This window comes from Molossus molossus, unplaced genomic scaffold (genome assembly GCF_014108415.1).
Source record: "Molossus molossus isolate mMolMol1 unplaced genomic scaffold, mMolMol1.p scaffold_m16_p_3, whole genome shotgun sequence".
Lineage (NCBI taxonomy): Eukaryota > Metazoa > Chordata > Mammalia > Chiroptera > Molossidae > Molossus > Molossus molossus.
This window is the reverse complement of record NW_023425366.1, coordinates 89175388-89191088: the sequence shown is the minus strand read 5'-3', so window position 1 is coordinate 89191088 and position 15701 is coordinate 89175388. Positions and strand designations below refer to the sequence as shown.

At 44.5% G+C, this 15701-nt stretch overlaps 1 protein-coding gene across 8 annotated transcripts in view; it reads right to left on the bottom strand.

The window, feature by feature from the left end:
• Positions 1–15701, bottom strand: part of LOC118641699 (synuclein alpha interacting protein) — a 149648-nt gene that overhangs the window by 64724 nt on the left and 69223 nt on the right. For 2 of the 8 annotated variants that reach the window (XM_036279158.1, XM_036279157.1), the window contains one exon: positions 3353–3456. In XM_036279158.1, the coding sequence (XP_036135051.1) occupies positions 3353–3381 (29 nt within the window). In that variant the 5' untranslated portion in view covers positions 3382–3456. Of the gene's footprint in view, positions 1–3352; positions 3461–4857; positions 5067–15701 lie in introns of those variants that run through there. The other 6 variants (XM_036279160.1, XM_036279159.1, XM_036279153.1 and 3 more) reach the window with 4 other exon arrangements.

Below are 15701 nucleotides of genomic sequence, written 5' to 3'. Positions count from 1 at the left end.
CAGTAAGTTGCTCTTAAAAATGGTAGCTTTTGTTATTATTTTAATGAATAATACAATAATATTTATGTGACCAATGGTGAAGAAAGAGGGTGGTTGTGAGAATTTAAAAAGAGAATGCTTACCCCATAGCTAGTGCTCAATGAATGGCAGCCATTATTACTGTACCTTCACTTTTTCCCTTCTGATACAAGTTTAAGTGTAGGTCAAAGATCCAAACAATAGATACATAATTAAAGGGGGGTGGTCTGAGTACAGTTACACAATTACAGATGGATATCCTTATTTATATTTCAGAGTGGTCAAAGTTATAGAAACACGGCTATTGCGTAATCCTGCATCCCAAGTTGCTAAACAGCTCTAGTTATTGCTTAACATATTTTATTATCTTTTAAGTGGAGATTCCTAATTCATCAAAATTATGGGCTGCTGCCAGATGATTCTTCTGTAAACACAACTGCTCTATTGCAGTGTTAAAAAAAAAAAGTCTTGACATGGTGCCTGGTCTTTTCCCTCGAGTTCTTTCTTCACCATTGGTCATGTAAATATTATTGTATTATTCATTAAAATAATAACAAAAGCTACCATTTTTAAGAGCAACTAACTGTGTGCCAAGCTAAGTGCTTCACATATATTATTTCACTCAATCCTCAAACACACACACACACACACACACACACACACACACCCTTAAAAGTTAGGTGGGTATCTCAGAGAGGTGAAGTTAACGTGCTCCAGCCAGCATAGGTCAGAACAAGTCTGGCCCAGACTGGTGCCTTCAAAGCCTATACTTTTTCTTTCTTTATCCTCACCCGAGGACATTCTCATCCATTTTTTGTTCAGATAGAGTGGGAGAAAGAAAGAGGAAGAGAGAGAGAGAGAGAGAAACATTGACATGAAAGGGACACATCGAGCGGCCACCACCCGCACGACCAACCAGGGCCAGGGACAAACTGCAACCGAGGCACATGCCCTTAGCGGGAACCAAACCCGGGTCTCTCTGGACCGCAGGCTGATGCTCTAACCGCTGAACCAAACCGGCCAGGGCCAAAGCCTATGCTTTTAAAATGCAACTGCAGCCCTGGCCGGTTTTGCTCAGTGGTTAGAGCATCGGCCTGCGGACCAGAGAGTCCCGGGTTCGGTTCCCACTAAGGGCATGTACCTCCGTTGCAGTTTGTCCCTGGCCCTGGTTGGGGTCGTTTGGGTGTCAACCACTCAATGTGTCTCTTTCACATCGATGTTTCTCTCTCTCCCTCCCGCTCTATCTGAAGATAAATGCAAAAAAAAAAAAAAAATGTCCTCAAGTGAGGATAAAAAAAATAAAAAATAAAATGCAACTGCACTTGTGCAAACCTCAGAGAGCTATACTCCCAAACTCCTAATCATAACACAAGTCTGCCTTTCTAAAACACCTTCTGCCCTCCCCAGACCTCCCCACAGTATCATTCACTCTCTTTTGCTCTTCCCCACTCAGCTCAAAATACCTTGATGAGAGTGGTTACAAAAGAACAATGATCTGAACACTTTTTAAGTCAAGCCTTGTAACTTCAAGGAAGAGAAAAAGACAGACAGAAGGGAAGACACTCACGTCACCATGGTCTTCACAAGGATGAGTACAACTGTCTGGAAGCGGAAGTGTGGGAAGGCTGAAGTCACCTTTCCCTGATACAGAGACAGCCAAGGTTAAAGCAGGCATCCACCAAACTCATCCCAGTAACTCAGTTCTTGCATTCAGGATGCAGATTTTACTTCAAAATGAGGAGTAAAGGAGAGGACTAATGCTGTTGCCCGAGGCATGTTCAAGTAAGCTTAACTTTTTGAGACCATTTCCAGCAGTGACCCAAAGCTCTATGCTATGGGAGATCGAGGAAAAGTAAGGTCAGACAGAGCGGGTCCATCTGCACTGTGGCCGCCACTGCAGCTCCCACTGCTGCTGCAGCCCCAGCCAAGGTTGAAGCAAAGGAGGGGTCAGAGGAAGATACGGGATTTGGTCTCTGACAATTACCAAAAAGCAACCAGCTCAGCCAGCTTTATTTGTGAAACAAGGAAATAAAGGCTTACTTCTCTTAAAAAGAAAAAGAGTCCGGCTGGTGTGGCTCAGTGGATTGAGCATTATACCATGGACTGAGAAGTCCCAGTTCGATTCCCAGTCAGAGCACATGCCCAGGTAGTGGGCTCAATCCCCAGTGGGGGGCGTGCAGGAGGCAGCCAAGCCATGCTTCTCTCTCACATCAGCGTTTCTATCTCTCTCTCCCTTCTTCTCTCTTAAAAAAGCAGTAAAAACATACTTAAAAGACGAAAAAGAAATTGTGACCTTGGAGGTTCTGAGAAGAAAAGTCATATGACTAGTTCAGAAACTTTCTTTTATATTATTATTATTTTTTATCCTCACCCAAGGACATTTTCCCATTTTCTGTTCAGATAGAGTGGGAGAGAGAGAGAGAGAAACATCGACATGAAAGGGACACATTGAGTAGCTGCCACCCGCATGACCAACCAGGGCCGGGGACAAACTGCAACTGAGGTACATGCCCTTGGCAGGAACCGAACTCAGGTCTCTCTGGACCGCAGGCCGATGCTCTAACCGCTGAGCCAAACTGGCCAGGGCCAGAAACTTTCTTACCACATACTTTGACAGCCCCATTTGGCTGGGAGGGCACGAGAGGCCAACATGTGGCAGAACCGAGTGTGGCCCAGGGCAGGTCACAGCCAGCTCTAAGCTGGGCGCATGTACAGGACCCATTCAGAGCAGTCGTGAGTTCTGAGATGTTCGAAGGCCTACAGCATTACAGGATTAAGCAGGGCCTCAGCAGTCAGCTGGTCCAGCCCTTATTAACACAGGACTCTATATTTCCAACAAGCATCCAACCTGTGCTTTGAAGCCTCCAGTGATTGGAAAAATCCCTCTTATTGTTCATCAGATACTAACTTGGAGTCCCTCAGTCCTTGTGCATGTGAACTCCAGAGGAGGCTGGCTGTGCCACAACCCAGCATACAAAGGGCACTGGCATGAATAGGGTTAATTACGTGCATAAGTAACTCTTTGGAAATGCTTACTATCTGCAGGCACTTTATAAATGTCCTCAGTGAATGAATAATGGTGCAGGCAATAAAGAGATTAGGAATGGGAGGCGCAGTAAGGTTAAATCTCACCCAAGCTCACACACAGTTAAGTGGGATTCACTTCTTCATCCAGGAGAACCCCCAAAACCACACTTTGCCCCACGGGATGTCTGCTGACAAGTTCTAATGTGGCTGGGAGAGTTTAGGACACTCAGACTATGACAGAGAAAGTAGCCCACGTAAGTGAAGGCAGAATCTCCTGAAAGCATTACTTTCAAGTGGTAATACTTACAGATATGTCATCGCTGAAGTCAATTTCATCCAAATCAAGGTATTCAGGGGCTTCCATTATTCTTCTTTGCACATTTTGAGCAAGGTCAAAATACTTACAGATTCCTGGACAAGTCAGAAAAGAAAGGCAAAAAGGTTAGTTGTTTAATGAACAAAAATCGTACCTATGTTTCAACAAACAAAATGAAGAAGGTAACCGCGGCTAGCGCTGCCTCTGAGCACATGTCCTTCCTTCCAGGCCGCGCCTGGCCTTCCAGCAATGTTAGGCACAGCTCCGGCAGGCCCCGGGGGGCTCCCCAGTGAGAGCCTGTGGCCCTTTGCTTCACTTCAGGTGCGCCTTCTTGTCTTTCCTTGAGCACTAGCTCAGGTCAAACTCATCCCCTGTGGTCCGCATGAGGAATGAGCCAGCCCATACCTGCACATACGATGCCTTGGGCGGAAGTAGGACTTCGGGAATGGGGTGCCCTGAAATCTCAGGAAAGCCACCTTCCAATGTCCCTGTGGCCACACCCCTGGATGTCTGCACGGAGCAATGCACACTGCATGTCCACAGCAACAACACAAGTACAAGCCAGACACCAACTAACCAACAGTCACGGATATTTCAGAATCCGTAGCACAACCTCCAGCTCGTCCCTCCAAATCACATTTGACAAGAGGCTCCAGGGACAGACTGAATCCGCAGAGTTATTACTGCGCTGCGCTTGCTTCTCTCAGCTCCGCCTGACGGTGCCCGAGTGACCCGAGCCGGCGCCAGAACGTCCTCAGTCAGCACCTGCCCCGGGGCTGCCTGTGGCAATTCTTTACATCTGCCGGGAAGATGCAGCACCTCCCAGTCCATTTTCTCATCACTCATCATCATCACCATGCGGGCGGCAGTGACACCTACAGACGTCAAGGACAGAAAGAAGAGACCTCCCGACAGTGCCTCGGAGAGCAGTTATCTCCCCCAGAGCCAACGCTCGGCCAACGGACTGCGTTTCCCACACCTGGTCCTTCTGATTACAGAATCTGCCTCATGTACGCAGACGTGAGGAGTAATTTGTTTTCCTCTAATCAGGGGTACCTTGCAGATGAGTCAGGAATACATTACTGGGAAGTGAAAACAAATCCAGGCCAATGAAAATGAGCCCAGCAATATAAGAGCAAGCATGTAAACATAACTATTTTTTAAATATGGTCTTTTAAAAATTGATTTTAGAGAGAGAGGAAGGGAGAGAAAGAGAGAGAGAGAAACAGCTATGTGAAAAAGAAACATTGATTGGTTGCCTCCTGCACCCACCCAGACTGGGGACAGAACCCGAAACCTGGGCATGCGCCCTAGCTGAGAATCAAACCAGTAACCCCCTGGAGCACAAGATGATGCTAAACCAACTGAGACACCTTGGCCAGGGCAATACCTATTCTGTAAACGGAAACTCTTACTCTGAAGACATTGCTTTCTTATTTTAAGCTATACAAACAGAATTACAATAAAGGGGGAAAAAATCACTTGCCATCTCATACCTCAAACCCATCACTGAATTTTCAGTGATTCCTCTCCTTCCTTTCTCACAAGCATGACCATTTTTATATTTTTTCAATTACAGCAGATGCAGAATTGGTCCAAGGAAGGATTAGGAATTCTACTACCATGTTCAAATGAAGTCATCCATTTAGAATAAATATTGAAAGTTCTTCAGAAATCACAGTAAGGTTTAAAATGAAAGCAAGTTTGTGTGTGTGTGTGTGTGTGTGTGTGTGTGTGTGTGTATATATATATATGAAAATTTTATTATTTATAGACATCTAAAAATAGGTTCTTAAGCAAATTGCTTCTTATAAAAAATATATCACTTTTCCTCTAATCCTTACAAAGCTTTCAGAGCAAAACACACACACTTATACTTGCAAATGACTCATAATGTTCTCTTCCATTCTGGTGGATTCTGAGACAATCCAGGCTCTGTGGATTCAAGCTTGTCAACAAACCAACCTTCTTCCAATCCAATTTCTTCTCCACAATGAATTGTTGAATTACACATTATTCCCAGGGCTTTGGTGAACACAAAGATGATGCTGAGTGCAGGATGGGGTGCAAACAAAATATACCAGAAACATGGAGACACGGGAAGATGAAGCCGAGAAACACGCATCAAAGTGGGGACTTTGAGGATCTTCACATATATGAAAATACAAAACTAAATGCAAAATGCAAATGAACATGTCTTTTTTTTTTTTTTTTATCCTCACCCGAGGATATTTTTCCATTTTTTGTACAGATAGAGTGGGAGGGAGAGAGAGGAAGGGAGAGAGAGAGAGAAACATCGACGTGAAGGGACACATCGAGTGGCTGCCACCCGCACGACCAACCAGGGCCGGGGACAAACTGCAACCAAAGTACGTGCCCTTAGCGGGAACCAAACCCGGGTCTCTCCGGACCGCAGGCCGACGCTCTAACCGCTGAGCCAAACTGGCCAGGGCAAATGAACATGTCTTAACCAAGCAAATTAACAAATAATCAGAGAGCCTGTTTGAGATATTCTCACAATATAAAGAGCAACCCACACTCAAGTGTAGCCACTCTCATGAAACATACCTAGTGAAGAGTATAAATCATGATATTAAAAGGCAGAGGGTAGTGAGATTCTTTATTCTACAGTCCAGAACACAAGAGTTACAACAGTTCCTGGCCGCTGCTCATAAATATCTCAGTGGGTGGGATGGTCCAGCCTCAGACTAAAGGGTCCAAGGCAGCCAGGATCCTCCTTTACTTCCTGATGGGCCTCCATGTGCAGCCATCTCCTTTAAGATCCTTATTTTATGACCCAGTTGGTCTGGTTTTAATGCTTCTCTCTTGCAAGGTACCACTCTGAAAGTACCACGTCCTCATTTACAATGTGCAAAAATCCCCGTGGTTCACCAGTCTCAGCCACATTCCCAACACTAATTGCTGTTTTTCAGTTGAGGGTGAGTCCACAGTTGTCCCATGGTCATTGCCTCCTCCTTCCTCATCTGCCTGTCCACTGAGCACCTGGCAGCCTCGGGTGGGTCCCACGGGGACATGGTGGGAAGGGCTGAGGTCAGGTTAGAGCAGCTGATGAGGACACTGAGCCAGGCTGGGGGCGCTTTCCTCCCCCCCGCTCCGCTAGCGCCGTGCCACCCCGCACACCCGCCCGCAGTGGAAACCGGCAAGCCCCCCGTCTCCCCAAGGACATGGGCTGATGGAACGTGCAGCTAAAGAGGGCACACACCACAGGCCCGTGAGCCGAGTCTGGCCCACAGATGTGATGTGTTTGGCCCTAACAGTGTTTTAAAAATAATCAGATCAGTTGCCAACATGTAGACCTTGGGTGATTTCACATTAAATTCTGGATTTCTGGCTTCACTTTAAAAGTATCTGAAGCTGTGGCAGCACGGGTCTGCATTCCCCATGACAAGAGTTGGCTTCAGCTGAGCTGCAGCTGCCCCGACCTGTCCAGGAGGCCTGCTCCCCTGCTCACCTGCCACCTCCCATCTCCCTTCCTCACTGGCAGGCCTGCCCGGTCCTCGGGGCATCTGAATGTTGGATCCTCCGAAGGAATTCAGTATTAAACAATAAGTACCACCCGCCCCCCACTTTTTTTCTTATGGGTGCCTCCTGCCAAATCATGTTTACTTCATTTGTAGTCTACGTTGTTGTAAATTCTCGTACTGCAAGAGCAACAAAATAAAATTTCTTACAAATTAACTACCAGCATGTTACAATTTGTGCTTTTACAGGGCCTTCATTCTCTCTCACAGTACGAGAAATACCCTGCGGAACACAATAAAATGTTACGAGGTGGAGATTATGTCTCCCTCCCTGTGTGACTAGAGGAAGGAAGGGTTTGTGCCTTGGGATTGGCACTGTGGGCTTACAGGGTGCCACTTCCCTGCTGTGAACAGAGGGGAGAGTGGAAGCTGTTGCCAAGTGTAAGCCCAGAAAAGGACCAAGGCCTTCCTTCATCTGGTCAGGCCAGCAGCTCGGACGCCAGAGGACCAACCTTCCTCAAGGCCAATGACAGCGTGTTTACGCCTAAGAGAAACTATTTCTCAGCCTCCCCAGAAAGGGCAGTGCAGCTTAAAATCCTTTACATGAGCTTTTATTGCTGTGCATCATAGTTGGCCAGGGGCGGCCTGGGATCTCAGGACCCAGTCATTTATACATGTACGCTGCACCCCACCCTCTCAGCCCTGGCCCTACCAGCTGCAGTTCCTCCTCCCAGGTTCTCAGGGGTCCCAAAGGCTTTCTGTTGCATTGCTGTCCCTACCACCCAACACACCTCTCACGTGGCCAGCCTACGGTCAGCCTACCTTCAGTGCTGTCAACCCACCGAAATGACTGCATTTCATCTCGGTTGTGCTTTTAATTTCTCTTCACTGATGTTGTCAACATTTAAGTTGTTATTCACTTAGGCAGATATGCTGTGTGTTGAAAAAATTTATAGGGGATAGAGAAGAAGGTGGAGATTGGGCAGGAGGTGAGAACAGAAAAGTAAAGGGGAAAATATCTGGGTAGGAAGTGTGTAGGGGTGTGCAGACACGGGGCTAGGCGGTGGGGCCTGTATGCTGTGCAGAGTCTGCTGGCAACAGATTGTCCCCCTTCTTTTGATGGGCCCAAAGCATATCTACTGGGAGAGATTTTACTCAAACTCCAAACGAATGCTCACCTCAAGGAAACAAAGAACAAAATAATCAGCATCAACGATACGCAATGTCTGCAGGGTTTTTCCTACTCTCACTGAGTTTTGATAAACTGCCAAGAACAGAAGTCCCTCCAGTGCCTGTTAAAGTACGTGGGAGGGGCTCATAGCCCTAATGGGTCTATCAACACCATGTCACCTTCTCATGAGTGGCCTCAGTGATGGCCCAAAAGCTTCCTTTAAGGGAAGATTCAATTTGGGAAAGAGTCCAAAGTAACTACAAGTCCTACTGGATAATAAAAATCAGACAAGCAATTTTAAAAAATAGCCTCCCCCTCTCATAGTCTGATTTTCAGGTGATATTTTTAACTTATTTTTTTGGTTGGGACTGGAAAACTGACTCTGAGAATAACTCCAAATAGAGACTTCCAAGAATCTGTTGGGTAATGGCAGCATCACTGGAAAAAGCTTGGAGTGGCCAACAAAATTTCTTTGAGAAACTACACTCCTCTAACATACACATTTTGGTGCTCTTGGCTTGTAAAAAAAAGGGGGGGAGGGGCTTACTGATTTGTGACTGCAGTCACAGATCACATAAATGGCTCTACTGAAATTCTTCTTAGAATGAATCGCCTCACCCCGTTTCACAGGGAGTCAGCGCAGGCTCGTGTTACACAGATTTCTCCTTTGCTGCCAAAGTCACTGTTGCTACGTTTACCAGTCAGCTATGAGGCCCGGTAATTAAAAGTAAGTTAAGGCTTGTCAGAATAAATGAGCAGCATACATTCAGTGATGAGGTAACTTCAATTGATTTGTATTATAACCCTCTCTGCTCTCTAATTTGCCAATACTTGGGAAAACAGTACAGTTCCCAAGACCCCTACACACAGACAGACACAAACACCCCCCCCCCCCATCACACTCACACACACATACACACAGCACCAAATTTTTATTGGGATAAATTTTCCTTTTGAAATCCTACACATAGACACTGGACTTTCTTTAATAGAACATGAGCTTTTTTACAAAAAAAATCACTAAGAACTGGACTGCTTGGGTGGAAAAAGTGTAATATATGAAATGTCGTCCCCAGTTGGCTCAGTAGCTTGGCTGGCAAGGAAGCAACTCATTCCAAATGTTGGATTCAGTTTCTCTCACTCCCTGATTCAACAGTGGCCAGAAGCATGGCAGTCGCTAAATTTCTAGTTCTGAAGCAGAAAAATGATAGAGGCAAGAAACTTCTCCTGGAAAGGCACAAGTAAGGGAGAGCCAAGACGCACACAGGAGGATTGAGGGGAAAGCACACGCTGTGTAGATTTCATCCACTTCTTCACCTACGGACTATTCTGTATGCCGGATGGAACGCACACTGCTCTCCACACCTCTACGGGGCACGCTATACGAGGGCACAGACAAGAAAACAAGCCATTACAACAGAATGCGGGCCTGGCTTAGACACATACATGCACAGGAGTCTGAGACACCTAACCGAGACCTTGGACATGAAGAACGTCTGCCTAGCAGCCACGAGGTGTAAGCCGAAAGCTGGAGGATGAGGGTATGGATGGTGAGGGAGTTGTAGGGGCAGAAGGAAATGTTCCAGGTAGTAGTGTTAGAAAGGACAAGCGTCTCAAGGTCGGGTGGTTCTTACTAAATGCTACTCTTGCTGTGTCCAAATGCAGCACAGTATTCTGCAGACGTAGCTGTAACCCGATGAGCTTCACCAGAACACAACCTGGTAAGTTTAGCCCCCTGCCAAGAAGAAATCAACATATAATTAACCAAATAGTGTATATAAGCAATGACTAAGCCTCCCTACAGGGAGACGGAGCTTTCTTGCTGCAAGTAAATAAAACTACCTAATGACAACCACGTCAGGTTCTTGAATAGAACATTCCAAACAATGAATCCCTTGAGTTTGGTAATGGTTACAGCATGAGCAAAGGCCTGGAGGTAAGAATTTTGAAATAGAATTTCTAGGAAGATGAGTAACACTGATTTAACACTACTGCTCTTTTCTATCTATAAAAAAAAGGGGGTCTTGAAGTGTGAGGGCCAAGCTGGATGATAAGCAGGGTGGTTGGGGGCGTACTTCCAAAACCAGAGTGTAAACAGAGAACATCTTCTTGGAATATCAAATTTTCTGGCATGTTTGAGAAAACACAAGTGAATGTTTGCTATCAAACAGGAGGCTTCAATGTAATTATTGAGCCTGTATCAACTCTTGAAGAAGGGGTGTTATTTTCCTGTTTGAACATCCACAGAAACATTGATGAAGCGAAACTCTGCACCAGGGTCTTGATCTGGGTGCATATACTCTTATTTATGTTTCACACAGACCCTGGGAGACAAATATTTGTATATCTTTCATAGGGACAAGGAACCCATGGCTCAGAGAGATTCTGTAATTGCCTCACAGACACACAGCCAAGACTTCTGATGTTAAATTTGCTTTTCTCCTGTTTCAGTTGGCCAAAACTGCAATGGTAAGGTAACACCTTATTTATGTCAAACATTTTGTTTTCATTTAAATCCCTTCACTATATTTGTAATCTGATTTTATTATAACTCTGTAAGGGAGGCAGAGGGAATGTATTGTGATTTGCAACCGTATTCTATTTTACAGATGGCAAAAGTCAGAAATGTTTTGGCAAAGGTTACGTACTCCCAAGTAGGGGCAACACCAGCTCAGATAATCCACTGCCCAATAACAAGTCCAGGGCTCTTCTGATTTACCCTCCCCACCAGATTTCTCTGAAACATGGGCATGTCTTTGAACCATATAGGTCAGAATTCCATAGACATCCTCAGCCCTGAACTGTCATGCTTTTGGTGTTCACCAACTGAAACTCCAAACGAATTGCTCTATCCTCTCTTCGGCAGAGTCTAAATAGAAATGGTAGACATGACCATCATCATAAAAGAAATGTCTACAGATCTCTGTGTCTCTAACATACCTTGCCCACAGATATCCCTGAACTAATCCGTGAAACATTATAATCCACAGCCAGTTGGTTTAATACTTAAAGTTCGTCTTCCAAGAAAATCGGATTATGACCATTTTCCTTGTACCTTATTAAAAAGGCAAGTAACAGTGTACTAGAAAATTCACTCTAGAGATCAGGACTGCTCTGACAAATCCCTACACAGGTTGTCCTTTTAGTAGTTTGTAGCCCTAGCTTGTAGTTTAAAATTCTTGCAAATGATTGGGGGAGGGTATTTAATTATTTCTAAAATCTAAATACTGAGCATGATGCAACTTATACTAGATGCTCAGAGCTTAAAAACACCTTTAGTTTTTAAGCCTAGAGGCAGAGGTACTTTTAAGTGTGTGTGTATAATATAAAGTGAGTTTAATATTTTAAATTATTTTGGAAAGGAGGAAAAAATCACACTGACCACAGCTGCACAAGAGAAGTAAAAAGAAGGTACAATAGAGAAGAATTGATAAACATACACATACACAAGAAAAGTTGTATTGTGTTCAGTTCTGGATGCCACAGGTAAATTGGAAGGTACCAAGGCAGAGTAAGGAGGTCAAGACAGCCCATGGTTAGAAAACCATCTCAAGTAGCTAAGGAAATATCTCACTTGGAGAGACAGAAGCATTCTTATCTCACCCTAAGAATCTAAAGAGCCAGCAGGTAACAGGAGAATCTGACTTTAAGGTACACCTTAGAGGAAATTTCAGGGATGCTGATCTCAGCAAGGTCTCCTGCTGATGACACCTGGAATAGGCTGAGGTGGAGTGGGCGTCTCTGGAGATCACAACACCCAGTACGAAACTGTTCATAAAGAGGTCTGGAGGGATGCTCTGAGGAGGGGGGTGAGGATCATGCATTGGGAAGGAGGAACAGATAGATAACCTTCGAATCCAAAGATTCTGTGCGGTCTGAGATGGCAGTGGAAACACCCCTGAAGCAAAATCAGGACCTCAGGACAGTCCCAACCCACTTCAAAGTGCCAAAGGGCACTCTGAAGACACTCTGTTGAACTCCCTTTATCCTATTTCATCAGCCATCCTGATGCCACCAGGAATGTGAATGACATATGGAGGTTAAGGGAGGGGAGGGGAAGAGAGAAAATAGTTTTTCAAAGACAACTGAAATGTTGCTCATTCGATGAGAATATGATTTACTCTCTGTTGTAGATGAAAACTTGTCAATTCCACAAAGACAAAACTATGACCTAATGAGGTCCAAAGAAAAAGAAAATATCTGGGAAGAAAAAGGAAACATTTCTAGCACTAGGAAGTTGAGCCTGGGCTTAAGCCAACTGCGTCTTGCACTGGCTTCTGGAAAGGAACTATGGAATAATTCGGGAACTGGATCCCTTACTCAGTTATGTACAGGAAACTATCCAAATCCAAGTTCCAAATTTTTTGGCACACCTGAAGTGGTCATGCTTTAGTCCTGATTTTGCAAAGATTGCTTGATTTCTACAGTGGATTTGTTTGGCAATTATTAATGAGAATGTATGGAGTGCAGATGACAATCCTGATTCGCATTTTAGAGGGGAGTAGACATAACAGCAACATGCACGGGGAGCATTAAGACTATCATGTGTCAGTTGTCTTGGCTTTGTTCACGTACCTCTCAATGCTTGTGAGGACTGAACTTCTGAGAACACTAGACCAGTAGTGCTCAAAGCTCAGTATGCATGAGAATCACCCAGAAGGCATATTAAAATCGATTGCGGGGTCCAATACCAAGAGTTTCTGATTCTATAGGTCCAGGTTGGGGCCTGAGAATGTACATTTCTAAGAAGTTCCCAGGTGGTGCTGGTTCTGTTGGTCCCAGAACCACATTTGAGAACTACTACCTAAAATCAAGGACTTGTCCCAGCCCTGGCTACATCTGCACTTAATTAAAAGATGGTGACCTCTTTCCCACATCCCCCATCTCCACAGATGGTCACTTCATTACAAGGATCCATGGCTAGTGCCCTTCAGAATAAACTACCTCAGTGGACTCAACTAAGCATTTCCCATGAAGACCACCCAGAAACCTCAGGTCTTAAGTCTTTGTGAGTGTGTGTGTGTGTGTGTGTGTGTGTGTGTGTGTAATTCCCAGTGCTATGCAAGGGACAGACACTGGCCCACAAAACCCTACAAAATCTGGGCCTGCGTTACTTTAAAATCTTCCTTCACAACACTTCATGGCAGCAAAGATGTTCTAAGTTTCTCCTGCTGATGAGATCCAGGTTTATAATTTTGGATGCAGCCTTTTCAGAGCAAGAATCTCAATGTAGGAATATCCACTCACCAGAGCTACAATATAATAAATCTCATGTCCAATAATAAAGAAAGAAAATGGAAAAATGCAGGACTCGAATACTAATTAGCTTAAAATTCAATGCTTGCACAGCATGTATGCATCATAAGGTATTTAAAATAATTACTCATTGAATCTAAAGCAGTCCAAATGGCTACACTGACTAACTATAAAAAATAAAATCCTGCCCATATATTTTAAATTATAACTATAATGTGCTTATTTTCATTGAATCCAAGTTCATAAAACAGATTTTTATGAAGATTTTATCAATACTTCCAATTAAAATGTTCCAATTTAATAACCAAAAGAGGAAATAAAGTCTCTACAAAATAAAGGTCCCTTTTTTCGGCAGAGGAGTATGGTTTGATATTTAGGTGATTAAGCAAGCACAGTGGGCTAAATGTCTGTAGTAACCAAATACTGGCACCTCTATGCACACACACAGAGTGTCATTTAGCAAACACTACTGCTTTAGTCCAGTGTTTTTATCTAGCCCCAATTTACTACAGATACTTAAAGGGAGGAAAATGAACAAACTATGCTTCTATCTTGGATGAGCTACATGATTAAAAGCACAAAAACTGAACATTGCATGCTTAGGTGATGCATTTCCAATGTGGCAGAGCATTTCAAGAACAACATAGGTGAAAATATAAGGTTACTGTGAAGTACCTTTAGGAATCCAGCTAGACAGTGTGACCTACAGTTCAAATGTGCTGATTTTAACACAACATCTCACACAGAGTGAATAATTAACATATCATGTTGACTTCTTATCCAGACTGTGATCATTGTTGAGTCATTTTCTAAGTTCTACATGAATATTAATAGTGTCCTAAACAACAAATGCTGTGGTGACTATTTGTGTTCAGCTCCTAACAACTTAGTGTTCATGTATCTTCTTGCACAGTTTTCCTTAGAAGTCATTTGGGGGGGGGGGGGATCAATCATCATCTAGTCCCCCTTTCAAACAGGGTCTATTTCTGCAAGCCACGGAAACTTCAGCTACCCCTTCCAACGACGGGGCTCATTTCCCATTGATTGAAACCGAGTTGGGGTTTTTTTTGGCACTAAGCATATGGAGAAAGAAGCGCATTTGCAGGCCGTGTCGTAGGCTTTTCCTCTTACGCGCCCCAGAAGGACACCGGCTTCATTCTGTAATTCACCAGCATAAGCAGGAAAGGACGGAAAGCAGAGAAGCCTGAAGAGAGGGCTGTGAGAACAGCTGGAAAAAAGACCCAGGCTGCCAAGTCTTTTAAGAAACAGACGTAGATAAAGTGAGAAGTCCAAAGTGGAGCCATCAGCCACATTAATAAAATACTGAACTTGGCCCCTCGAAGAATTTCTGAGTCACCGTCTCCAATCCACATGTTGCCATATGTCATCTTCTTTCTTTCCGAGAGGAGACATGACATCCAGAAACAGACAAAGACTAAGATGGCTAAAGAAAGAATATCAATCAAAACTGAAAATATTTTCCCACAGTCAAACTCTACCTGCTTGCTTCCAAGGGCAGTCAGGCAATCCACATACATGCTGTCAGTGGACGAGGGGTGTGTACCCTTCCCTGCATTCAGGTGTTCGGATTTTCCAGTATAAATTAAAACTGGGATGCACACGGCCACACCAGCCACCCAAAGTACGGCAGCCACCTTCCAGGACTGCTTCTGACGGTGCAGGTTTTGAGCCTCACTCGAGAGGCGGGCAGTTCGGCAAAGCCACTGCAGGCAGAGCAAGGCAAAGTGTGACATGAACCACGTGGCCGTGAGGTCGTCAGGGCTGCAGAGAAATGCATGACTTCACAGCCAGCTGAGTCCAGCGTGAAACCAGAAGAATAAACAACGTTCATGGCATACACCACTAAGTGTTTGAGGCGGACAAATAGAAGACTGAGACTCAGAAGAAGGGATGTCTGTAAATGCCCTGTGATGCATTTCCTGGTAGAATAAAATAAACACACGTTTCCAAGTGAGGTCACCAGGATGAGGATGACACAAGAGGTGATCTCAGGCGCGTCTGCAGTTGGCTTCATGGTAAACGGCCAATCGGTTATCTCAAAGGTCTTCTCATGAGGCCCCCAGATAACCTTTAAGAGGTCTTCAGGAAGAAGAACTGCACTTTTCTAAACCCACTGTGTGTTGACAAAATCATCAACTGGTGTCACCCTGACAGTTCAAAGACAATCTGTAACAGAATTCCGCGTTCTCCTGTGATGAGCTGCTGGCAACAGAACAGCTTCCCAAGAGCATTCTGTTTTATCATCTCTGGGGACTTAACTATGATGAGCGAGTTCTAGGTGTCATCACTTAATTACAAGTTCTCAGAAGTATATAGATAGCACTGCGATGCAATTTCCTAGACACAACGTCATAGGGTTTTCACCAACCATGAGGGAGAGAATAAAATACAGTTTGAGACAGCAAAGGAA